We start from the raw sequence: 27,488 nt of genomic DNA on the forward strand, positions 1-27,488 counted from the left end.
GAAAAAAAAACCATTGATCACGTGACAGCCTTTAAAGAGTTTGCAATGAATTTTGATTTTATTATGAATGATTTTATTTTGATATTGTTATTAATTGAAATCAGTATTTCTCATAGTTATAGTTTTTGCCACATTTTAATGAAACCCTTCTTCGATATAGTTGATACAAATAGACAAACTGGTTTATCTTTTAAACCAACTTAGACATATTTACAATTATGGAAACAAGGCAATAAAATCAATGTATAAGAAAGGCAATGAAAACAGCTTATTTTTTAATTCACAATTTAGTTGTGGTGGTGGTGGTCGTATGGCAGCTTAGCTGCCGGTGCAGCTCTCATTTCTTGAAGCGTGACTGTGTTGCTGATGCAGTGCCCCTCTACCAGTACACACACTGGAACTGGTACTCATTTCGCCGACCTCGGAAGGATGACAGGCTGAGTGCGCAGCCTGGTGTTGGCTCAGTGGTTCGGGTGGTGACTGGGGATCCTCGGGTCCTGAGTTCAGGTCCTGAGTTAGCTTGAAATCTAAACACCGGGTTTCAAGTAAAAGGGATCCTACATAATATGCAGCGACAGCCTGGCCAACCGTTCCTTATCAACCATTTCATCGGATTGCTTGCATGAGTGCTTAAGCCACTTGCCAAACACCTTTCAGTCGACACGGTACCGCGCTACATCCTTCTGAGCAAATCGTTCACTTACTGCGGACGCTTTTGCCTGTCATGTCACCCTGAGCGAGTGGTTCGTGCTCCGTCACCCTGAGCGAGTGGTTCGTGCTCCGTCACCCTGAGCGGGTGGTTCGTGCTCCGTCACCCTGAGCGAGTGGTTCGTGCTCCGTCACCCTGAGCGAGTGGTTCGTGCTCCGTCACCCTGAGCGAGTGGTTCGTGCTCCGTCACCCTGAGCGAGTGGTTCGTGCTCCGTCACCCTGAGCGAGTGGTTCGTGCTCCGTCACCCTGAGCGAGTGGTTCGTGCTCCGTCACCCTGAGCGAGTGGTTCGTGCTCCGTCACCCTGAGCGAGTGGTTCGTGCTCCGTCACCCTGAGCGAGTGGTTCGTGCTCCGTCACCCTGAGCGAGTGGTTCGTGCTCCGTCACCCTGAGCGAGTGGTTCGTGCTCCGTCACCCTGAGCGAGTGGTTCATGCTCCGTCACCCTGAGCGAGTGGTTCGTGCTCCGTCACCATGAGCGAGTGGTTCGTGCTCCATCACCATGAGCGAGTGGTTCGTGCTCCGTCACCCTGAGCGAGTGATTCGTGCTCCGTCACCCTGAGCGAGTGGTTCGTGAAATAACACCCGATTTCTGAGTTGTTTACCATACTAACATGTTTTCTAAATTATCGAGCCAATATTTTTCCATCCATCACATGCAGCTGTTTATAAAGATTAATGTTTGTGAACATCTTCCTGAAACGTCTTCGAAATAAATGCAACGTTGTTTTTCGGTGAAAGGCATCATGGTTTTTAGGGTGTTGCCGATATCAGGTGTGTGTGTGTGTGTGTGTGTGTGTGTGTGTGTGTGTGTGTGTGTGTGTGTGTGTGTGTGTTCATAAAGTCTCTCCCCTCTCTCCCCTCTCTCCCCTCTCTCCCCCCTCTCCCCTCTCTCCCCTCTCTCCTCTCCCTCTCCCCTCTCTCCTCTCTCCTCCTCTCTCTCTCTCTCCTCCTCCTCCTCCTCCTCCTCTCTCTCCTCCTCTCTCTCTCTCGTCAGGTTTTATTTTAATATATTGTATCTGAAACCGGATGAAGGGGACCGACATTAAGTTTTGCCCTGGGGCCAATCATTCTGGCTGTCAGCTTCCCTGACTACAGCACTGCATTCAGATGTCTAATACTGTGCTATACATCTCCAAAAGCCATATTTGATACTTTTCTGTATGAACTGCTTTCTGCTTTGATCCATCGACCACATTATCAGAAGTGATATTAACAGCATATCTTTGTGGCCTCAAAACAGCACTGAAATAACGAAATATGTTGCCTGTAAATGTAGTAACTACAATAAAGTAGGATGTGAGTGTTTGATCAATTATCTTAATGCATACTTTACAATTATCAATATTTGTTGCTCTGCTCAATATTTAATACGTGTGCCTCATTCTATGATGAATATCAACGAAAAAGGAACAAGTGGTGGTGATATTTTTTCACATATCAGGATTGCATGGCTAAGTTGACTCGCTGCCAAAATGTATCTGGCCACAGGTGTGTGTGTGTGTGTGTGTGTGTGTGTGTGTGTGTGTGTGTGTGTGTGTGTGTGTGTGTGTGTGTGTGTGTGTGTGTGTGTGTGTGTGTGTGTGTGATTACAGGTGGGTGACGTAATCATCGTATGGGTAATGTACTAGTGAATGGTAAATGAGGCCTTTCATGCAGGCACTGTACGTGTCTTTACACTCGCTGGGTGTTTCCACTTCAGCTCGCTGGGCACTTTTAACCTGCCGATGCCAGCGCAAAATGTGTAATTCAAATAGTCTTTCAAACATAATTTTCAGCATTAAGACGAAAGAGTGGCAATTTCATAATGGTTAACCATAATTGTTCTGGTCGTGAATGAAAATCGTATTCACAGGAATATCGGATATACAACAAATATCCGTGGATGATACTGAGAGGTGTTGATAAGCCTGGTGTTAGCTCAGTGGTTATAAGGTGGCTGACTTGGGATATTTGGGTCCTAAGTTTGAGATCTTGTCAGCTGTTGAATTAATATCAGGTGAGGTTAACTCAGCCTGTTATCCTTTTGATGCCAGTGAAATGAGTACCGATGTACTGGTGATGGGGGCATTGCATCAGCGGCACAGCCACGCCCTCCGCCAATGATGCTACCCGCAGCCTTGCGCTGCATACGAAGCAGGAGAGGTGTTGATTCCCTGTAATTCCTTGTTAACCTTTTGAACCCTGAGCTCCTTCGGCTCTCCCACCCTGAGCTCCCTGGAGAAAAATCCGGCTGCTCGGTTATATGGAAGTTTGAATAGTGGCTGGTAAAACGGCTGCTAGGGTTCAAAGGGTAAATACAATTCGTGGCCGCAGTGAATTTTGCATGCTTTGCACACACACACACACACACACACACACACACACACACACACACACACACACACACACACACACACACACACACACACACACACACACACACACACACACACACACACACACACACACACACTTTTTATTTTAGCTAAAGATGGAAAAATGGAGTGGAATTTTTCTTGTGGTCGCAGAACCAAACAAAGAATGTATTTATAACAGCCCTCTTAGCTCAGGTAGCTCCACTCCTTCCCAACACAATTAACAGTAAATATCATTTAAAACTTACCCTGAACATTCTAAAGCCTTAGATATGTCTTTCCCATCAGTGTTCAGAAGCACCCAATCCAGATAAAGTCTATTCACTGGAAGCGATCCATCTGGGGGTTTGTGACGCAAACGCTTGTCCACTTGGGCCTAGCGAGTTGGGAGTTTACAGTACAAGCAGCTTCCTGTTCAGCAGAGCTGAGAAAGTTCTCCAACTTTTTCGTTGTTTAGAGGCAAAGCCCTTTTCCTCAGGTACTTCCCCAAGTATTTTCAGCTTATTTTAGAAGCTTTGTGAGCCATTTGAAGTAACAATACTCATCTCCGACACACACCTTTATGATGCTCTGAGCACCGACGTTTCATTGGAGTATCTGGGCATGCGTGCCGAGCATTCTGGGGTGGAATATGGCATTTTGAAAGTGCCACATTGAAAACTATATTTTGAACACTGTCAGAACACGAATCGGAACACGAACCTGCAGTTTGGCAGTACTTTGGCTCTGAATTTTGACAAAATGTGTGGAATCTCATCCTGTGCAAGCATGTGCACAGAGGAGTAAGGTAATCGTTTAGTCTGTCTACCTGTCTGGCAGTGAAACAAAATTGAAAATCATTCCAAACAGGAAACTTACTGATTTTAAGGACGTCATAAAGGACACAAAGAACATGTTAAATAAGGTGGTGTAAAAGACTGTGCATCAATGGCAGTAAACTTCCAAAAAAAATTTCTACAACCTTTAAAAATCCTTATTTCATTTCAATTTAATTATAAACTTGAACACAAATCGCCTTCTTGTCACTTTCAAAAACCCTTCCGCCGTCTCATGCCCTTAATTCACGCCATCTCATGCCCTTGATGGCAGAGTATCTGTGAGATTCAGCATTCAGGTAAATATGGTGTCATCTCGCATCTGGTTACCAATTACCATCGCACCTGTTACTTGAGGTTCACAAACAAAACGAACATAGGTCGTGCTCGGACACGCACAGCAAGAGTTTAAAAAGACCCTTCCCATGTCCTTTTTCTCAAGACTAAGTGGGGGTAAGGTGTTCTATGAACTCTCTGGTTAAACAATAGTTTAATTAGTCATTACCATTTCCAAAATGTTATACTTTTCTGGCATTCTAGTTCTAAAACACCAGATTATGATGTCTGTGTTGTGTGCACAATAATATTCATTCACTCATTCATGATCCACACAATGATAAAGTTATCACAACTTTGATCCAATGAGAAGACAGATTGAAAAGTGAATTATTTTATTTGTAAACCATACAAAAGTACAATTGGTGTTTGATTTAAATTCAAAGGTCGTATGTTTCGTTATAGTAGAAGCCATTGTTTGAATCAGGATTCATCTGCATCAGGTGCGGAGTTATGGGTTTGCTGAAAGGATAAAAGTAAGGGTTAGGGGCTTGGGGAAAGGAGGGAGTTAGGGGGTGGTTGGGGTTGAGGGGAGGGAGCAATTGAGAAAAGGAAGCAAAGAATTGTTTGCAAGGAGAGGAACAAAAAGGTAAAATCAAGTTTGATGGGGGAAAGAAAAGAGGAAATGTACAAAAGGGAGAGGGTGCAAGGATCATCATTTTGAGTGCAGTACGTGGATGCTGGTTTGCATGATTGCTGGGGGGGGGGGGGGGTGCAGCTGTTTTACTGATGCAGTGCCCCCTGTAGGTGAGAGCAGGAATTTGTAAATTGCTCATGGTGCCGGTGTTCGCTTGCCTCACTCTTCATGAAGGACACCAAAATATCTTTAACATCAACCAACTAATGGGATGGACACTCGGTTTAACATCCATCCGAGGATGTGTTATCATGCCTGTGAAACACCGGATGGCAGTTTATAGCTGGGTCGGGATTCAAATCCAGGGTAGACAGCTTAGAGGGGAGGGTGTGTACTGTGTAAGCCTTGAGTTGAGACAATCTTGCCAACTACAGCACAGGGAGGGTGGCAGGGTGGGGGGGGGAGTCAATATTTTGCCATTTTAGTGTATGTAATATGTAGATGAATGAATCATTTGTATATAAAGTCAAGGCTCATGGAGTCTGACTGTTTAAATGTGTGGTTGAGGTTTCCTATTTCATTATTGAACAAACGTTGCAATGAAATTCAGTTAACACACCTCTTAACAATGTTTATCACATTTGTATGTTCATCACTCATTAGTTATTTGTAATTAGTTATTACTAATATGTTCATATACAAAGTATACATCACCTTGAGGGAGTCCAAACCACCCGGCACTATCCAAACCCAGCTCGGTGTTTTCAGGCATTATGCCCAATGCAGGAATCTCCTTGATGAATATGATGACCTTTTTCTTTGGAACTTTCCGTATATTTTCTTTTGGTGCAAAATATTGTATTGACCAATTTTTAGTGTGAATTTACTTGATTACAATATAGTTTTTTTTGATAACCAAATATAAAGGTGAGAATAAGGTGATGAACTTAAGTTTAATTGGAAAAATGAAATAATAGTTGGTGGCATAATACTGCACTCCATGGTGGAATGGTAAGAACTTTTTCTGCGAGTCGGGAAGGTTGATGGTTCTGAACCTTGGCCGAGTTATACCAAAGACTTTAAAGATGGTACGTGTATTTATTGACAGCTACAACATGATTCTTAACGAGTATTTTTGAGAGCGAGATTTTTTTATTGATAAGATTTTTAAACGAGTATTATTGAGAGCTACATCGTGGGGAGCTTTGACGCTTCGTCTTCCGGTTGCCTTTTTTATCTTGCACTTCACGCTTCCTCGATTTCACTCTGATCTTTTCTCTCTGTTCTACCATGGTCCCTTCAGTTAGTCCTTCCTCAGCTTCACCTCCAGTCCCAGTCCTAGGTTTTCCTACAATCTCGATCTCATTCTTTCTCCCAGTCCCTTCTTTAGTCCCTTCCATCATCAATGATGTCTCTCTGTACCATTGCTCTCTTTCTTCCACCCTAACACCATACTCTTTCTTCTTCTCATTTTCTCCTGGCTTTTCCAACACTTCCACAGCTGGTTTAAAATCCACTTCCTCATTATTCCTCTCATTTCTTTCTTCCAGGTCTCCAACTTTTTTCCTCCATACATTTTCATCCTTTTCTGGATTCCTTGATTTTTGTTTTTCCTCTGCTTTACCCTTCCATTCATCTATTTCTCCACCGAGACTTCCACAATCAGTGCTTATGGAAATGTTACCTTCGCCGGTCTGCCTGAGACACACTGCGTATGCAAAGTTCCACGTCGAGCCGTCAGTTGTGCAGCCCTTCTCAGCTGAAGAGTCATCTTTCACCCTCGCTACTGACAGTGACATTGTAGGACTACTACATGTATGTAAGCTACTGAGCATGTCAGCTTCCTGATTGTCACCAGTATCAGGGTCCAATGACCAATTATGGTCTGGGTTGCATTGATGAATAGTAGAAGGTAAACAGCTGATAGCATGTGGTGCTGAAGATATAACAGTTTCAACTGATGTACTACTTGAGTCAGATCCATTATCGCATAGATCTTTCCAATGTCCGGTACCTTGTTCACACATTGGTACCTCGCTTCCATCACCGCTAACTTTTTCCTGGCTGCTATAATTGAATGCATTTTGTTTGGAATCATCTTCATGTTGTGAGCTACAATCGTTTGACTCGGTGTTGATTTCAGACATAGTTCTTCCTAGGTATGTGTAATACTTAATCTGGGTTTTGACATCCCTCCGTAAGGCTCCCCCGCCTTCAGATATGGGCTGTGAAGCCCCCAGCAGGGAATGTTTATCAGTATGCCTTTTTGCCCCCCCTTGGTGTGTACCATTAACTGTGGTGGTATTTAGCACACGTGCTCGCAAATTCTGTTCAGCATCACCCAATGAGGTATTTCCATATTCCAGGCACGATGCCACTCCTTTATCATGTGCACAGGATTCATTGTTGGTTGGCAAAACTCTTTCCTGATGAACTTCATTGTCGTCCAGCTGTGCTTCCTTGGATGCAAGTTGGAGCAGCTTTCTTGCGAGTAAAGCCACCATTTCCTCTGTTACTGGTTTCTGCAGGATGTTGGTTGCACGTTCAGCTAGTTCAGAGAGGCAGGGGTCCTTCCTTGACCTTTCCAAGTAATTACTGGTCCTCGCATCACACTCAATGGGAGCCGGCATTTTGGTTTGCGGATGTGGTTTTCCTGACTGTGCCTCACTATTTTGTGGCTCACAGGGTCTAACTCCATCACAACAACCTTTACAGCACATACAAACCCTGGATGGTTGTTCTTGTTTTTGGCAAGTCCAACTTGTACTTCCAGCACAGTACTGGTGGTTAGGACACAGGTATTGAGTCACATGTTTACCACGAGCATCGATAATTACCAGGAGCTGTTTATGGTTCCAAACAGGTTCTGAGCAATGATCCAGTGAGTATGACCCTTTTCGATGCATCCCATCCTTCATGGGCCTGCGATGAGGCTGTGGAAGCAAGGGTTGGTTCGTTGAGGCAAATGACCTCAAACTTTGGCCTTCCAATCCTGGTAGTTGTGCTTTAAAGATGTCAACTTTGTGCATTTTCGCTGCAGGTGTTGTCGTTTTCCTGATGCCTCCTGGGAGTTTCCACCGTGGGATGGTCATGTGCCCCTTCTGCGACTCCATTTGAGGCTTTGAAAGTCTCATTCTTTCTTGAACTTTTGCCCTTTCTCTTTGCCTTGTGATATGTGGATCACTGGCAGAACATTTTGCCGTGTTAACCAAATGCATACCTTGAGATGCATATTCTATCCCCTGACAATATCCAACATCGGTTGGCCATGATGGCAAAGAACGATATGCTGTGTTTTTGAAACATGGATCAGCGACAGGAAAAGAGTAGCTATCTTTGAAAGATTGCTGTTTAACTTTATTGTAAAAACCCCTTCTAAAATGATTCCTCTGGTATGCTGCTTGAGTGTCGCATCCATGGAAAGCCACTTCTTGCTGAGGAGCCCAAACAGTAGGACATTGATCCTGCCTACCAACAAGACGACCATTGAGTCCTTGCTGCTGGTACTGAGGAACAGTGAAGTCAGAGGTACTTTGAAAAGTCTGAATCCCATTATCTTTAGTCCCTTGGTAAGACAAATGGGGATCCAGTTGCATTTCATTACCTTGTGTTCCAAATTTGGTCGGACCCCGGTCAACATGCGTTTCCAGTGAACAACTTCTTGAGCATCCATGCTTGGACCTCGGACCAAATAATAGATGGTCAGGGTCACTCCAGAAGGTTTCCTCAGAGCATCGTTCATCTTTTTCCCATTGATTATGATGTGATTGGGCATGGCGAGTGAAGTGCATTCTGTGCAGTGTGTCCTGAAGTCGTCTTGTTGCTCTCCTTCGGCGCTTCAGCACGATGGCACAGTGTTGGTTGTACGAAGGAGGGATCGCTCTCCTTCCATGGCCACGTTCCAGCATTCCGGATTTTCGAATGTTAGTTCTACTCACCATTTTGGTTTTAATACCAGTTGAACTCTCATTTATTTTGGAACACTTGTTTTCCGCCCCCTTTCTGCATCGAGCATCATGGCCAAACCTAGGTTCTTCAAGAAAACCAATCGTCGTTTCATTTTGCAGTTCATCACAGTTTCTCTCTCTTTTGTACCTCCCTTTCCCAAACTCTTGCATTTTCAAAAGTTGTTCCTTTATTGTTTGTATCCAGCTGTCTTTTTGGTCTCTTCCGAGCAGATCACCAGGCCGCAAATTCAAATGTGTCCCTGCTCTATTGGTTTCTCCTAATACGACCTTTATATTTTCATTCTCATTTGTCTTCACCTTGAACCTCGAATTGCTTCCCTTTCTTCGTTTTAGAACACCAAAAGATTTCATGGAAGGATCATGGCTTGCGTGTTCGTCTTCCACCTGGGTTCGAGGCAGACCCCGGTTATGGGCAGATCTTGGTTGTCCTCGGTTATGGCCCAGCAGGGTTGTGCGTCTTGAGAAGAGGGGGTAGGCTGGAGGTGGATGATTTGGGAAGTAATGTTTCTGGTAATTGACAGAGGGCAGTGCATCATGGGGTAACCGCCTTCCAGGCAACTCCATGGTATCTTGCCAGCTTTACACGTGTGAGAATAGCTGTCAGGGAGGATGATGGGAAATTGGTATCACAAAGGATCATAAATACAAATGAGTGAAAGTATAACGGGTTTGAAACAACAAAATAAAAACCATGATGTAAGGAAAAAACATTTTTTTTTACATGTCGTTGAAAATCTGATGGTTTTAAATCAATATACTTTATATCAATGCCTCTGTTTCTGTATATATATATATATATATATATATATATATATATATATATATATATATATATATATATATATATATATATATATATATATATATATATATATATATATATATATATATATATATTGCTGGAAATTTGGTAATTCGATTACACACAACATACAGGTTCCTTTAGTCAGCTATGTCGATAAGTGCTTGTTCCCTAGATAGCTCACCTTCCATTGTTTAAATGTTCAGAAATCTATTAGATGCGCTGCGGATCAAACGAGTGAACCTCCTGTGTTGAATTTGGAAAATTCATGCAAATTGTATATAATAATGAAGTAATAGCATTGTGTGTTGTCAGTTCTATATGGGGGTGGCAGGATAGTTCAGAGGTACCAGACTAACCTTTGTGGTCTTGTTTGGTTTAATCTCTGACATGACGAGAAACTCACCTTTGCGCTTCCAGGCAGAGGAATCGCATAAATGTGTGTGCCATCCTTCAGATGGAGTTAAGCCGGGCACCCATTGCTGGTGGACATTAGGTCATTGTGTGCTGGCAGCCTGACCAAATTCCAAATTCCTGCCCAACCCAAACCTGTCACCAATGACTTAGGTGGGATAACCAAGATGAAATGCAGGCGTTGTACTACTAACACTCACATGACTCGGGCAGAACCTTGAACTTTAATCTCCAGGTCTCTCACAGGTGTATCATACCCCCTAAACTGTGTCGCTTTTGCAGTATGAGATGCAACCACAAGCTCGTCTTTCTCCTTTACGTTTGCCTATGAGCGTACACAAGTGCAAGCACAAACATATCTCCATCTTCAGATGATGAAGACTAGAACGGCACTTGGTAGAACTCATACCTCCAGCAGTCTGAACAGTTTACGTGATGTATCCCACTGATAGGCCGGATCTGGATTCGCATCTCAACCAAAATCGAATCGGCTTGTTCTTCTCACCGAACCAACTTATCCACCTTGCTTTGTCACAACTCGTCCACAACTCTTTGAAATATGCTACGTATAATTTTTGGGCTCATCTCTCAATGGTGAAAAATCACTTGAAAAATTAAAACATTCTCGTGTCCGGATTCGGATCTTCACCAAAATTGAATCAATTGTCGCACACCCAACCTGTCCACCAAGTTTTGTCTGAACCCGTCCATAACCTTTTGAAATATCCTGCTCACAGACAGTCAGAAAGACTGAGTGAAAACACAACCTCCGTCCATCTTCGATGGCGGAGGTAATTAGCATGTCAGAGGTCACACGAGCAGTCAATAATCTGAAGAACCGCAAGAACCCTGTACTCGATGAGTTTCCAGCAGAACTGGTGAAGCATTGTAAGAACGTCAGTGCAGCAAAGCTCACTGACCTCAACAAGATCTGGAGAGCTGAGGATGTCCCAGATGACTGGATAAAGGGAGTCATCATCGAACTGCCAAAGAAAAGAGGGGAATCTCAGCAACTGCAACAACTGGAGAGGAATGACATTGTTGTCAGGCCCCGGGAAGGTTTTCTGTGCAGGACTCCTGAATAGATTGAAGGTTGAACGTGTCCTTCGAGAGGAGCAGATCTTCACGCTCACGAACATCATCGAGCAGAGTCTGGAGTACCTGAAGCACCTTGTCATCAACTTGGTCGATTTCAAGAATACAAAGCATTAAATGTTCAGCTTGGTGGAGGTATGCGCTCTACTGAGTGCCCTTGTAGTTACCTCCACCACCAAAGATGGACTGAGGTGATGTTTTCACCCCCTTTCTTTTTGTCTGTGTGCAGGATATCTCAAAAAGCTGTGGAGAGATTCGGTGGACAGGTTGGGTGTGTTACAAGGACGAACTGATTCGATGTTGCTGAATATCCGAATCGGACTACTAAAATTTTAAAAGTGATTCTTCACCGTTGAGAGATGGGGCTAAAAACGATGCATTGGACGATACCTGCAGTGTAACCATGAGATGAACCATTAGTTATCAAGGGATGTCAACCAATGTTGATGCTGCGCTGCAGACAGACTCTCGGCTAACCCTGTTCGTCCCGTTGTCCACATTTAAATCCACCATGTCACGTGTTAACCTCGAGATAAACACAAACCTCATCCCGAACACCAGAACAAAACCCGTACCTGGGTTCCATTCAAAATTCACCTCTCACTTGGAAAACCCAACACGTTATTGAAAGCCAGGTTCAGGTCGTTCTTACCTTTGAACACCTTGTGGTTGTCCTGCCAAAAGCGAGCCTTGCTCCTCAAGCGGATCCTTTAATAACGGTAAAGCTGTGGGAGTTTAAAGTAGCTGAGCACATGTTTGGATGAACATGCAATTCCACAGGAATGTGTCCACCACCTCCGTGCCAGCAGAGTGTGCGTTTCTGTGTGTAATAACAAGATGAGGACGTTTCAAACAAACGGGGGTAATTGGACTCATTTGTCTTGTCTGACAGTCGTTCAGGAAATGTCTATCCACGTGACAACAACTACAAATGCTGAACGAATTGGTTTTAGCCAATGAGAGTTGGTATAGGAGGCTAACTACCGTGGGAAGCACAATCATGACGACACGTGGAGCCGTTCACAGTGGACAATTTCTAACTCTTTTGTAAAAGTTGAAACTCGTGACGAACCTGATACACTACGGCAACTACAGGAATAAATGGACACGTGTACGTTTGCTTCGAGGCGAAGCGTGTTCACGTTTTCTACCTTCATGTGAAGCTCGTGTCGAGTTTGTACATGTATCAGGTGCAGCACGGACACATCAAGGGAGATTTACATTAATTAGGATAGGACAAGGGACAAACACCTGGGACATGAGATGTGAGTCTGAGTTCCTTCCCTGCGTCACAAAACAGAGGTTCACATGTCAACCGAAACAAGTCGTGTTCATGTTCCCTTCTGAAACTTCTCACGGGAACTTAACTTGTTTAACCCAAACGGAAAACCGCACACAGGGAAACGGAGGAACCGCAACTGCGCTCGGGGCAGGAGAGGAACCGCAACTGCGCTCGGGGCAGGAGAGGAACCGCAACTGCGCTCGGGGCAGGAGAGGAACCGCAACTGCGCTCGGGGCAGGAGAGGAACCGCAACTGCGCTCGGGGCAGGAGAGGAACCGCAACTGCGCTCGGGGCAGGAGAGGAACCGCAACTGCGCTCGGGGCAGGAAAGGAACCGCAACTGCGCTCGGGGCAGGAGAGGGACCGCAACTGCGCTCGGGGCAGGAGAGGGACCGCAACTGCGCTCGGGGCAGGAGAGGGACCGCAACTGCGCTCGGGGCAGGAGAGGGACCACAACTGCGCTCGGGGCAGGAGAGGGACCGCAACTGCGCTCGGGGCAGGAGAGGGACCGCAAGTGCGCTCGGGGCAGGAGAGGGACCGCAACTGCGCTCGGGGCAGGAGAGGGACCGCAACTGCGCTCGGGGCAGGAGAGGGACCGCAACTGCGCTCGGGGCAGGAGAGGGACCGCAACTGCGCTCGGGGCAGGAGAGGGACCGCAACTGCGCTCGGGGCAGGAGAGGGACCGCAACTGCGCTCGGGGCAGGAGAGGGACCGCAACTGCGCTCGGGGCAGGAGAGGAACCGCAACTGCGCTCGGGGCAGGAGAGGAACCGCAACTGCGCTCGGGGCAGGAGAGGAACCGCAACTGCGCTCGGGGCAGGAGAGGAACCGCAACTGCGCTCGGGGCAGGAGAGGGAACCGCAACTGCGCTCGGGGCAGGAGAGGGACCGCAACTGCGCTCGGGGCAGGAGAGGGACCGCAACTGCGCTCGGGGCAGGAGAGGAACCGCAACTGCGCTCGGGGCAGGAGAGGAACCGCAACTGCGCTCGGGGCAGGAGAGGAACCGCAACTGCGCTCGGGGCAGGAGAGGGACCGCAACTGCGCTCGGGGCAGGAGAGGGACCGCAACTGCGCTCGGGGCAGGAGAGGGACCACAACTGCGCTCGGGGCAGGAGAGGGACCGCAACTGCGCTCGGGGCAGGAGAGGGACCGCAACTGCGCTCGGGGCAGGAGAGGGACCGCAACTGCGCTCGGGGCAGGAGAGGGACCGCAACTGCGCTCGGGGCAGGAGAGGGACCGCAACTGCGCTCGGGGCAGGAGAGGCACCGCAACTGCGCTCGCGGCAGGACAGGAACCGGAACTGCGCTCGGGGCAGGAGAGGGCACCGCAACTGCGCTCGGGGCAGGAGAGGAACCGCAACTGCGCTCGGGGCAGGAGAGGAACCGCAACTGCGCTCGGGGCAGGAGAGGAACCGCAACTGCGCTCGGGGCAGGAGAGGAACCGCAACTGCGCTCGGGGCAGGAGAGGAACCGCAACTGCGCTCGGGGCAGGAGAGGAACCGCAACTGCGCTCGGGGCAGGAGAGGAACCGCAACTGCGCTCGGGGCAGGAGAGGAACCGCAACTGCGCTCGGGGCAGGAGAGGAACCGCAACTGCGCTCGGGGCAGGAGAGGAACCGCAACTGCGCTCGGGGCAGGAGAGGAACCGCAACTGCGCTCGGGGCAGGAGAGGAACCGCAACTGCGCTCGGGGCAGGAGAGGAACCGCAACTGCGCTCGGGGCAGGAGAGGAACCGCAACTGCGCTCGGGGCAGGAGAGGAACCGCAACTGCGCTCGGGGCAGGAGAGGAACCGCAACTGCGCTCGGGGCAGGAGAGGAACCGCAACTGCGCTCGGGGCAGGAGAGGAACCGCAACTGCGCTCGGGGCAGGAGAGGGACCGCAACTGCGCTCGGGGCAGGAGAGGGACCGCAACTGCGCTCGGGGCAGGAGAGGGACCGCAACTGCGCTCGGGGCAGGAGAGGGACCGCAACTGCGCTCGGGGCAGGAGAGGGACCGCAACTGCGCTCGGGGCAGGAGAGGGACCGCAACTGCGCTCGGGGCAGGAGAGGGACCGCAACTGCGCTCGGGGCAGGAGAGGGACCGCAACTGCGCTCGGGGCAAGTGAGGAACCACATTTGACAGACTCCACATAATTACCTGTCACCAAATGTTCACAGAAGTTGTTTTTACCCTTGTGTGTTGGCAGGATATCTCAGAAGTTTGTGGATGGATTCGGACGAAATGTGGTGGACTCGTTCGGTGTGTGACAAGGATGGATTAATTCGATTTTGATGAAGATCTGGATACGGATTGGTGGATGAGTTGGGTATGTGACAGTGTTTCATGGATTAACTGCCTTCCAGTGAGCGCGTTCCGTCCGCAAACAGCTTGCTTTCCGCTGTCCAAGCACTTTCCTTGATCACTTGCGTGGCTTGCAAAGCGGTTTATATAGAATGTCTGGCTTGGCAAGCGATAGTAACCTCTGGCTAACGGAGTTTGCCCAAGGATGGGATCGTGTGTGTGTGTGTGTGTGTGTGTGTGTGTGTGTGTGTGTGTGTGTGTGTGTGTGTGTGTGTGTGTGTGTGTGTGTGTGTGTGTGTGTGTGTGTGTGTGTGTGTGTGTGTGTGTGTGTGTGTGTGTGTGTGTGTGTGTGTGTGTGTGTCGGGTCTTCCCTGTGAGACATGGCACACTTAACAGGACTGTAACAGTTCACGTCTGTTTTCACACCAATCTCATTACAGGCAGACAAGGGTTTGTTTCGTGAGCAAGCAGCTTGTAAAGCGGTTAATATGGACGGATTCGTCCATAACTTTTTGAGATATCGTGATCACGGACAAACAGACAAGAAGGCGTCAGGCGGTAGCCTGACAGGTATGACGAAAATCAAACAAATGACATCACCATCACCATCACCTTGACCTTTGACACGTATCGTCCAAAAACAAGGACAGCCTCACTTCAGGTCCTTCGCAATCCTCTGGTAATGTTTAACGGTCCACATCCATATTTTTCTTGTCGAGCACGCACCCCTGAACCTTAAAAAATAGGATGTGACTTGCCATACCTTCAGTTGGGGTTGCTCCCATTTTAGGCCCCCTTTTTCCAAATGGTCGCTGGTCTAATGATCGCCTTCCGAAGAGCAGACCACTTGGATGACTGGGAGTTCCATTTTGAAAGCATGACTGCCATGATTCCCAGAAAAGACAGAACTATGCCAGGTGGCTCCCTGTGTATTTGGGTGATATGTTCGTTCTGCAAGACACAGCACGTCAGTTGAGCTTTTCTATTATCTGATTCATTGATTTCATTGATTCACTTTTCTATTATTGATTTCAACACCTGGTGGGATGACTGAAAGCGTGACCCATTGTTTCAATAATTGTAGGTATGAGAAGAGCTCAAGAGAGGAGGTTTGGTTGTAAACAGGAGTGACAACTGATCAAGCACTCGAGCAGGCTTTGAATCGGGACAGTAAAACGGATGGAGGTAGAGTTGGCATTTCCATCAACAAAGCATCTAGAAGTAATTGGCTCGTCATGATTCACATGTGAGCCCTGTGTTATCCTGCCTCTGTGACATGTGTGGTAGTGGTGACAATAATACTGAAGCAGATCAATTCCATGCTGAAAACTGTGTGTCCAGAACAAATGAGAATGAGTGATGTTCAGGCAGTCCTTTCTCTGCTTGAAAGATAGAGTTTATGAAGACAAACCCTTTTGACAGAACCACTGCATGGAGTCCATCCACTGATGCTGCTGAGATCATTTCTGCCCCTGAACGAGGGAAGCTCCAAGCTGAGACGCTCATATATCAACAACTCAGAAATTCAGAAAAATCTTTCTACGACCCGATTCCCAAAATGAAGATTTGAAACCGCAAATTCTTCAACAGCAAGTAGTGGAGAGGCTAATTGCTCTGCAATATCATTCCTTTGGAAGTCTGATGATGATGTCATGGAACTGGGGTCGCGGGGGGGGGGGGGACAACGACGGGTGTGGGGGGGAGGGGTGTCTCTGCTTTCTCCCCGGAATCACAGGCGCTCCCACAAATATGTTTGTGTCAAAGCGGGTCGCGAATCAACCACGAACACCAATAATTTAACCACATGACCCAGTGTCCTCCATCAGACAACCGCTTAACTCGGAAAATGTGGTCACCTTATCGGGGAATCACACTCTCAATGCATACTTGCATTACTTACTGCATCAGGTGCAGCCGAGCATAGCTGCCAAGTACGCACCGGCTAATTATGAAAGATGAACATTATATAACAAATGTCATAAATATATGTGGAAAAATTACAGACCCAGACTGGGAATCAAACCCAGGATGAGGGTTTGATTGCTCTTGTGCGTCCACAGTGGACAAGAAATAGAGGGGAGAGAAAGATGCATAAGAGAAAGACCTTAACATAATTGTGTAAAAGTCTGTGAGTGTAAATGTTGGCTGCTGGATGCAGACTAACTGAGCGTTGATGAAATGGGGAGGGTCCCAGCCCGTTCTGGTAGTCATTTGTTTCACTCCGATTCCTCGCTTTTCCACACTGACTTGTGGCGTGATTCGCTCGGCGCTGAAGCTTGCCCAGTTTGCCGAAGTCTCCCCACAGTTTGCCTCAAGACTGTGATTGTAAGCCAAATAGCTCTTTTCATGGGCTTTGAGTGAAGGAGGAGCTAAAAGTCGGATCAAATGAGGCTGTGTAGGTGTTTCCTTGCTCCCCCATTGGCGCACAGTCGTCGTCCCGTAGCCAAGCCCCACCAGGCCTTGGAATCGAAAATGGGCCCCATTCGCTCCCTGACCTCGCCGTGCGTCGGATCTCTGAGATTAACATGGGGCGAGTTTTTGAGAGCGCTGTCCAGCCTCGAACATGTGCTGGCCTCCATTCAAACGTGGTAATTTAGGACAATCCCAGCGCTATCTGTACGTCCTTGAACAAATCCCAGCGCATACTTGCCCTTTGAGTTGGACCCCGAAACAATCCGACTTTCGTTCCTTCGGTACCTTTCGAGAATGTGGTGAGCGTCCAAGGAATAGATGGTAGTTGCGACAGTTGTAGAGAGGTAAGAGCGTTGTGGTGAAGAGATTGGGAGGTATTGTTCATAACGGTGGCATTGTGGCAAAGATGGAGGAGGTGTTCGTAACTGTGGCATTTGTAGTAAAAGCATGGACGTAGGTTGCTGTGGGGATTTTTAGATGTGTGGAGTGGTTGTAGTAAGTATTGTAAAGTTGTGGTGGGCAGTTAATGAAGGTCTGCAGTGAGATGAAAGAAATGGGGGGGAAGAGATCCAGAGTCAGGTTCTGTTAAGAAAAAGTTTTAAGGCAACATCACCGACTTTGAGCTGGTGGACTGCAGGCCATGGTGCCGAGGTCGGCTGTAGAGCCCCAGCTGGGGGAGAACACTTTCCCGGGCCCACCCCACATGGCAGGATGGCCTGAAAGAAGGCACCCTGCTGAGAGTGTTTCACTGTGTATGATGGCGGTCCCAAAATTTGAGACTAAATCTCGAAAGACTTTACTCGACTTGTGAGAAAGAAGAAGAAGCCCTCCTGGTGCAATCATTCTTCATCCCAACCACATATTAAATTGCATCCGGATTTTGTGCTGTAAAATATGTGCATAGTGAATGAATGAGTAACCCAAGAGACGCAACCACATGAGCATAAGAAATGAAGTGTTGATCTTTTTGATGTACAGGTAGTGGCCAAAAACATTGGAAACACTCAGGTAAATGAGGGACACCAAGAAACAGCTGCCACACAGGTGTAGTCCATGTTAATTAAGCAAACAACATGCTTAGGGTCATGCATAAAAAGTAGGACCACTGGACCCGTAACTTATCTGGGCCCTGGCTGAATGTTGCAAACCAAATTTGGTAGCATTCTGACTGGTGGGTTTGGAGAAGATTTTCGAAGGAATTTACTAAATCCACCACTTTAATCAACTTAAAGAGCACGTTGCAGGTCACCAAACATGTTCTGAAAATTTATCAATATGATTATATGTGCATTAAATAATTCGATGCAAATTATTGTGGTTGCCTAACAATTGGGAAAATTAATGAAATTTAATTCCGAAGTTGTAATTTCTCGAGCCCGTTGAAAAAAAAGTAGCCATGTGCCCATATATGGAGGTGACGTCACGTTCTCCAAAACAAAGCGGAAGCGCACTCGCTCATTGAAGAAGTGTCCAGTTCAGCGGGCCGTTCTTTATCTTTTTTGAGCTTGCAACTGTCTATATTATCCTTTTTTATTTGGAATTATTGTCGAACAAAAGTTATTTGGATATTTGTACATCATGCCTCGTACGTGTGTCGTCATGTTTTGCGAAAATGGCTGGAAAATGGGAAATCACTCCCACCGATTCCCGAAGGAATCAAACATTCGCCGGCAGTGGATAAGATTTGTACAAACAAAACGGGCGAATTTTCTCCCAAAGAAAACGGGTAAAGAGGACCCTTTGGATAGACTTGTCATTTGTGGTGACCATTTCACAGCTGAGGATTACGAAGGCAACGCAATGAGTGAGCTCGGTTTCAAAACAAGCGTGACGCTGTGCCCACCATTCAGCCTTCTCCTCCTCAGCTGGCTCCTGCTTCATCTTCTCACACTGTCACCTCTCAAGGATTGGGGCATTGTGTTTATCTATAAATGCGACAAGAAATCGACAAATTATTAGAATACACTCTCCGGAAGTCCGAACGTTGTAACCCGAAATGGGGAACGCAGCTGAGAATCTCTTTCCCATCGGCCACGCCTACGCAGCAACATGTCATTGGGGAGCACTTGTGCGATTAATATCAAACCTTGAAAAGGCACAAACTCAGGTCCCCAGCAATATACCTGGAAAGTTTCAATGAGATCGGACCAGTGGTTGTCGAGAAACATCGGTGTCTCTGTCTGTCTCTGTCACTCACTCACTCACACACGAACACCAACACTCACATTCTCACGAACTCACCCTCTCTTACACTCACTCTCACACTCAGACTCGCACATGCTCACTCGTACACTCGCGCGCGCACTCGCTCACTCACTCGCGCGCGCACTCGCTCACTCACTCGCGCGCGCACTCGCTCACTCACTCGCGCGCGCACTCGCTCACTCGCGCACTCGCTCACGCACTCGCTCACGCACTCTCTCTCACATTCACTCGCTCACTCACTCACACACTCACTCACATTCACTCGCACATTAACTCGTTCTCACTCACACACTCACACACGAACTCGCTCACACTCACACACTAACTCGCTCACTCACTCACACTCGCATTCACTTGCACTCTCACTCACTCACTCACACACACTTACTTACACTCAGTCACACTTACTCGAGCACTCGCGCACACACTCTCTCGCCCACACTCACTCTCTCTCACACACATACTCACACACATTAACTCACTCACATTCACACATTAACTCACTCTCACTCACGGACTCGCATACTCACTCACACTCACATTCACTCACTCGCACTCACACACACACATTCACACTCACTCACTCACTCACACATCAACTCTCTCACACACACTCTCACTCGCACACTCACACTTACTCACATTCACACTCACACATTAACTCACTCACACTCTCACTGATGCTCTCACACACACTCACATACTCACTCACACTCTCACACACACACTCGCACTCACTCACGCTCACTCTCACAAACTCGCTCTCACTCTCACTCACGCATGCACACCCTCACACTCTCTCACTCACATTCACTCGCTCTCTCACACTCGCACACACACACTTACTCGCACTGACTCACACTCTTACACACTCACTCACGCACTTGCACTCACGCCCGCACGTGCCCACTCGCGCACTCGCGCTCTCACCCGCATTCACTCGCGCTCTCACTCGCATTCACTCGCGCACGCGCCCACTCGCGCTCTCACCCGGATTCACTCGCGCTCTCACACGCATTCACTCGCGCACGCGCCCACTCTCTCACCCGGATTCACTCGCGCTCTCACCCGCATTCACTCGCGCTCTCTCACACATTCACACTCACACACACTCACTTACACTCTGTCACATTTTCTCACGCACTCGCGCACACACTCTCTCTCTCTCTCACACACTCTCTCTCACTCACACACACACTCACACATTCACTCACTCTCACTTGCACTCACACACACATTCACATTCACTTACACATTCACTCACCATTACACACACACACACATTCACTCGCCCTTACACACACACACACACACACACACACACACACACACACACACACACACACACACACACACACACACACACACACACACTCACTCTGACTCACTCGCACTTACTCACACTCACTCACACTCACTCACTCACACACATGACTCACTCTCACTCACAAACTCACTCACACTCACTGACGCTCTCACACACATACATACTCACTCACACTCTCACATTCACTCGCACACACTCACTCGCACGCACTCACACACACACTCGCACTCACTCACCCTCACTCCCTCCCACTCACTCACATACAAACTCTCACTCGCACACACTCACTCACACTCTCACACACTCACTCACATGCTTGCACTCACTCGCACTTGCACTCACACTCACTCACGTGCACACCCACCCACTCGCTCGCGCACCCGTGCCCACGCGCTCTCACCCACACTCGCCCATGCGCTCTCTCGCCCGCGCGCTCTCTCGCCCGCGCCCACTCGCGCTCTCTCGCCCGCGCCCACTCGCGCTCTCTCGCCCGCGCGCTCTCTCGCCCGCGCGCTCTCTCGCCCGCGCGCTCTCTCGCCCGCGCGCTCTCTCGCCCGCGCGCTCTCTCGCCCGCGCGCTCTCTCGCCCGCGCGCTCTCTCGCCCGCGCGCTCTCTCACCCGCGCTCTCTCACCCACGCTCTCTCACCCACGCTCTCTCACCCACGCTCTCTCACCCGCGCTCTCTCACCCGCGCTCTCTCACCCGCACTTACACTCACCCTCACTCACTCACGCACACTCACTTCCTCACTCATGCACTCGCGCTCACTCACACTTCCTCACTCACGCACTCGCGCTCACTCACACTTCCTCACTCACGCACACTCACTTCCTCACTCATGCACTCGCGCACACTCACTTCCTCACTCGCGCACACTCACACTTCCTCACTCACGCACACACACACTCACACTCTCATACACACTCACATTCATACACTCTCACACCTCACTCGCTCACATTCACATGCACACGCACTCACTCAAACTCACATTCACATGCACACGCACTCACTCACTCACACACTGACTCTCACTCACATGCACTCACTCTCACTCACACACACTCTCACACTCACTCACTCTCACCACTCACACTCGCTCACTCACACATTCACTCACCCACACTCACACTCGCACTCACGAACTCACTCACATTCACACACACACTCATTCACTCACTCGCTCACACTCACCCACATTCACTTGCGCACACACACACACACACACACACACACACACACACACACACACACACACACACACACACACTCAATCATTCTCACACTCACTCTCGCTTACACACTCACATTCACTCACACACACTTACACTCACTCGCTCTCACTCACTAACTCACATTCACACACACACACACACACACACACACACACACACACACACACACACACACACACACACACACCCACACACACACACACACCCACACCCACACACACACACACACACACAGTCACACTTACTCACTCAGGCACTCGCGCACACTCACGAAACTCACTCACTTACACTCTCTCACACACATTCGCACTCACACACATTCACTCAGACACTCGCACTCACTTGCACTCTAACTCACTCAGACACTCGCATGCACTCTCACTCACACTCATACACTCTCACTCTCAGACTCTCAGACTCTCACATGAACTCACTCTCACACACTCACTCACACTCACATTCACATGCACTCAAATGCACTCACTCACACACTCACTCACTCGCACTCACTCAGTCACATTAACACTCTCTCTCACACTCCCACACTCACTCGTGCACACACACACACACACACACACTCTTACACTCACACTAACACTCACACATTAACTCGCTCTCACTCACACACACTCACACTTGCACACTCTCACTAACTCACATTCACTAACACAAACACACACTCACTCACATTCACACTCGCTCTCACATTCACTCGCACACTAACTCACTCACACTAACTCACTCACTCACCCTCACTCACACACTCCCACAGACACACACACAAACACACTCACTCTCATGCTTGCATTCACTCACACTCACATTCACAATCGCTCTCACAATCACTCACTCGCACAATCACTCACTCTCGCACACTAGCACTCACACACTCACTCATTTTCACTGACACTCATGCACTCACATTCACTCGCACTCACTCCCACCCACACACACACTCTCACACTAACTCACATTCAATCACAGTCACTCACACTCTCACTCACTCACAAACACTCACTCACACTAACACTCACACTCACTTTCACACACTCTTAGTCACCCTCACTCACTCGCACACACACTCACACTCCTCACTCACCCACTCACACTCCCACTCACTCACACATGAACTCACTCGCACTCACACACACTCCCACTGGCTCACACATGAACTCACTCACACACTCTCACTCACACTCACTCTCACTTTCACACTCTCTCACTCACTCACACTCATTTACACACACTCACATTCATACACAGTCACTCACACTCACATGAACTCACTCACTCTCACACTGTCTTAAACAGACTCACTCTCTCACACTCACTCGCACTTGCACTCACTCACATTCACACTCATTCATTCTCACACTGGCACTCACTCTCACTCACTTACACACTCACACTCATACCCACTCACATTCACTCTCACTCTCTCACAAACACTCATTCTCACTCTCACAGACACTTGCACTCACACTCACATTCACTCATACACTCACACGAACTCACCCTCACTCACTCATACATGAACACACTCACACTCATACAATCACTCACTCACACTCACCAACTCACTCGCTCTCACACATGCACTCACACATGCACTCACTCACTTTCACACTCATTCATTCTCACACTCACACACTCACATTCACACACCCGCACTCATTCACATTCACAAACTCGCACTCACTCACATTCATTCGCACACACTCACACACTCCCACTCACATGAACTCACTCTCTCACACATTAACTCACTCTCACGAACTCACTCTCACTCTCACACACTCACATTAACACACTTACACTCACTCACACACACTCGCTCACTCACATATTCACATGCATTCACTCACTCACACTCACACACTAACTAACTCACACTAACTCACTCACACTTACACGAACTCACACACTCACTCTTACACTAACTCACACACTCACTCTTACACTAACTCACACACTCACTCTTACACTAACTCACACACTCACTCTCACTCACTCGCACTCACTCACACTTATTACACACTCACACTCACTCTCACTCACTCACATACACACACTAACTCACACTCTCACACACTTCCTCACTCGCACTCACACACCAACTCACTCTCACACTCGCATTCACATGCACTCACTCACACACACACTCTCACTCACTCACACTCACATTCATGCACACACACTCTCTCACAATCACATGCACTCACTCACTCGCACACACTCACACACTCACAATCACACTCGCACAAACTCACTCACTCTCACACACACTAACTCACTCGCTCTCACTCACATTCATTCACTCACTCTCACTCGCTTACACACTCGCACTCATACACACTCACTTGCACTCTCACACTCACTCATTTGCACACACACTAACTCACTCTCACTTACACACTCACTTACACACTCACTCAAACTCACTCACTCACACACACACGGACTCTCACTCACATTCACACTCACTCACACTCGCACACACTTGCACTCTCTCGCAATCACACTCTATTCACTCACTCACTCACTCATTCACATGCACTCACTCTTACACACGCACTCACTCACCCGCACACACACACTGATACACTTACACTCACTCACCCTCACTCATTCACACTCACTCACTTTCACACTCGCACTCACTCACATTCAATCACACTCCCACTCCCACTCACATTCACACTCACACACTGTCTTACACACTCACTCTCTCACACACACTCATATTCACATGCTCTCACTAACTCACACAAACTCACACAAACACACACACACAAACTCTCACACACACACACACACACACACACACACACACACACACACACACACACACACACACACACACACACACACACACACACACACACACACACACACACACACACACACTCACACTTACACACTCGCACTCATACACAGTTACCCTCACTCACTCACCCTCACTAAACACTCGCATTTACTCACATTCACTCAGACTCAAACACGAACTCACTCACACACTCACTCTCACTCACATGAACTCACTCACTCACACACAGTCTTACACACATTCACTCTCTCACACACACTCACTCACACTCACACTCATTCACCCTCACTTGCACACTCACAAATACACTCACTCACTCACACTCCCACTCACTCATTCGCACTCTCTCACATTCACATGCACTCACACTCACTCACATTCACACACACACACTCAAACACACACTTACACTCTCCCTGACTCCCACACACTCGCACACACATTAACTCACTCACACACACTCACATGAACTCACTCACTCTCGCACTCACTTGCACTCACGCACACTCACTCACTCGCACTCATACACACTTACACTCACACTCACTCACCCACACTCACACTTCCACACTCAGTCACTCACCTTCACTCGCACTGGCACTCACACTCACTTTCACACTCACTCACTCGCACTCACACTCACTCGGTCACACACTCACTCACTCACACACACACTCATACACTCTCGCACTCACTCACCCTCACTCATTCGCACTCACTCACACACTCGTACACTCACACTCACTCACCCTCACTCATTTGCACTCACTCACTCACACACACACTCACTGTCACACACTTTCACTCACTCGCACATTCACACGCACTCACTCACTCTCACTTACACACTCACACACTCACTCTCGCACTCACATTCACTCACTCATACTCACTCTCACTTACACACTCACATTCACTCACACATTCTCACACTCTCACACACACTTTCACTCACTCACACACACTCAGTCACTCTTACTCATGCACACACTCACGCACACTCACTCACACTCAGTCACTCACCTTCACTCGCACTCACTCACTCACACTCACTCACTCTCACTCGGTCACACACACACTCATACACTCACTCACTCATTCGCACTCACACACTCATACACACACTCACTCACCCTCACTGTCTCACACTTTCACTCACTCACACACACACACACACTCGCACACTCACTCTTGCACTCACATTCACTCTCACTTACACACTCACAATCACTCACACTCATTCTCACTCTCTCTCACACACACTTGCACTCACTCACTCATTCGCACTCACTCTCACACACACTCACTCGCACTCACACACATTCACACTCACTGGCACTCACAAACTCACTCACACACTTGCACACACTCACACTCACACACACTCTCACACACTCAGTCACTCTTACTCATGCACTCGTCCACACACTCTCACTCACTCGCACTCGCACGCACTCTCATACACACTCACACTCATACACTCTCACTCACACTCACTCTCACACTCACATTCACTCACACTCACATGCACTCACTCTCACTCACACACACTCTCACACAAACTCACTCACTCTCACTCACACTCACACAAACTCACTCACTCACACACACACACACATTCACTCGCACTCACTCACCCTCACTCATTTGCACTCACACTCTCACTCACATACTCACTGTCACACACTTTCACTCACTCGCACACACACACACACACACTTTCACACTCACATTCACACGCACTCACTCACTCACACACACTCGCACTCCCACACACTCTCTCACTCACATTCACTCACTCACGCTCACACTCTCTCACACACACTTGCACTCACTCACTATCACACACACATTAACACTCACTCGCTCTCACACACTCACATTCTAACTCACATTCACACTCACTCACACAAACATGCACTCACACACACACACACACACACACACACACACACACACACACACACACACACACACACACACACACACACACACACACACACACACACACACACACACACACACACACACTCTCTCTCACACTCACTTACACTCAGTCACTCTTTCTTACTCACGCACTCGTGCACACATTCTCACGCACACTCACTCACTCACACTCATACACACTCACACTCGCACGCACTCTCATACACTCTCACATGAACTCACTTACTTTCTCACACTCTCTTACACACTCAATCCCACTCGCACTCACTCAGTCACATTAACACTCACACTCACTCACATTCACACGCACTCTCACATGCACTCACACTCACTCACCTCTCACACTCACACACACTCGCACACTCACTAACTCGCACATGAACTCGCTCTCACTCACTCTCACTAACTCACATTCACTCACACACACACTCACATTCACTCGCTCTCACACACTTGCACTCACATTCACACTCGCTCTCACATTCACTCACACTAACTCACTCACTCTCACTCATACTTGCTCACTGTCACTCACATTCACACTCACTCACACACTCACTCGCATTCACTCAATCGCTTGCACTCACTCACACTAACTCACTCACTCGCACTCACACATGAACTCACTCTCACATTCACTCTCACTAACTTGCACACTCACTCACACTCACACACTTACTTGCATATTCATGTGCATTCACACACTAACTCGCTCACTTACACTCACTCACGCTCACATTCACTCTCTCACACACTCACTCACGCTCACATTCACTCTCTCACTCACGCTCACATTCACTCTCTCACACACTCACTCACTCACATTCACTCTCTCACTCACTCACGCTCACACAATCACTCGCACTCACACACATTCACTCACACTCAGTCTCACACTCACACACAC

The 27,488-nt window shown here is 48.1% G+C and overlaps 2 protein-coding genes and 1 pseudogene across 2 annotated transcripts; 2 read left to right on the plus strand and 1 right to left on the minus strand.

Moving 5' to 3' along the window:
- Nucleotides 1-4,532: 4,532 nt before the first annotated feature.
- On the minus strand, nt 4,533-11,828 carry LOC147021334 (uncharacterized). Its single transcript, XM_085891192.1, has 2 exons — nt 11,723-11,828; nt 4,533-9,356 (listed from the first exon to the last, which is right to left on the minus strand). The coding sequence occupies exon 2, from the start codon at nt 9,321-9,323 to the stop codon at nt 5,970-5,972; it is 3,354 nt and encodes a 1,117-aa protein (XP_085747318.1). The 5' UTR covers nt 9,324-9,356; nt 11,723-11,828; the 3' UTR covers nt 4,533-5,969.
- Nucleotides 11,829-20,884: 9,056 nt separating this feature from the next.
- Nucleotides 20,885-22,330, plus strand: LOC147021335 (uncharacterized). The gene has a single exon (XM_085890435.1). It carries the CDS (start codon nt 20,885-20,887, stop codon nt 22,328-22,330), a length of 1,446 nt encoding a protein of 481 aa, XP_085746561.1.
- Nucleotides 22,331-25,023: 2,693 nt separating this feature from the next.
- LOC147021336 (uncharacterized) lies at nt 25,024-27,216 on the plus strand (annotated as a pseudogene).
- The last annotated feature ends 272 nt before the right edge of the window (nt 27,217-27,488 follow it).

This window comes from Eptatretus burgeri, chromosome 8, assembly GCF_056783735.1.
Source record: "Eptatretus burgeri isolate ZD-2024b chromosome 8, Ebu_testis_v1, whole genome shotgun sequence".
Classification (NCBI taxonomy): Eukaryota; Metazoa; Chordata; class Myxini; order Myxiniformes; family Myxinidae; genus Eptatretus; species Eptatretus burgeri.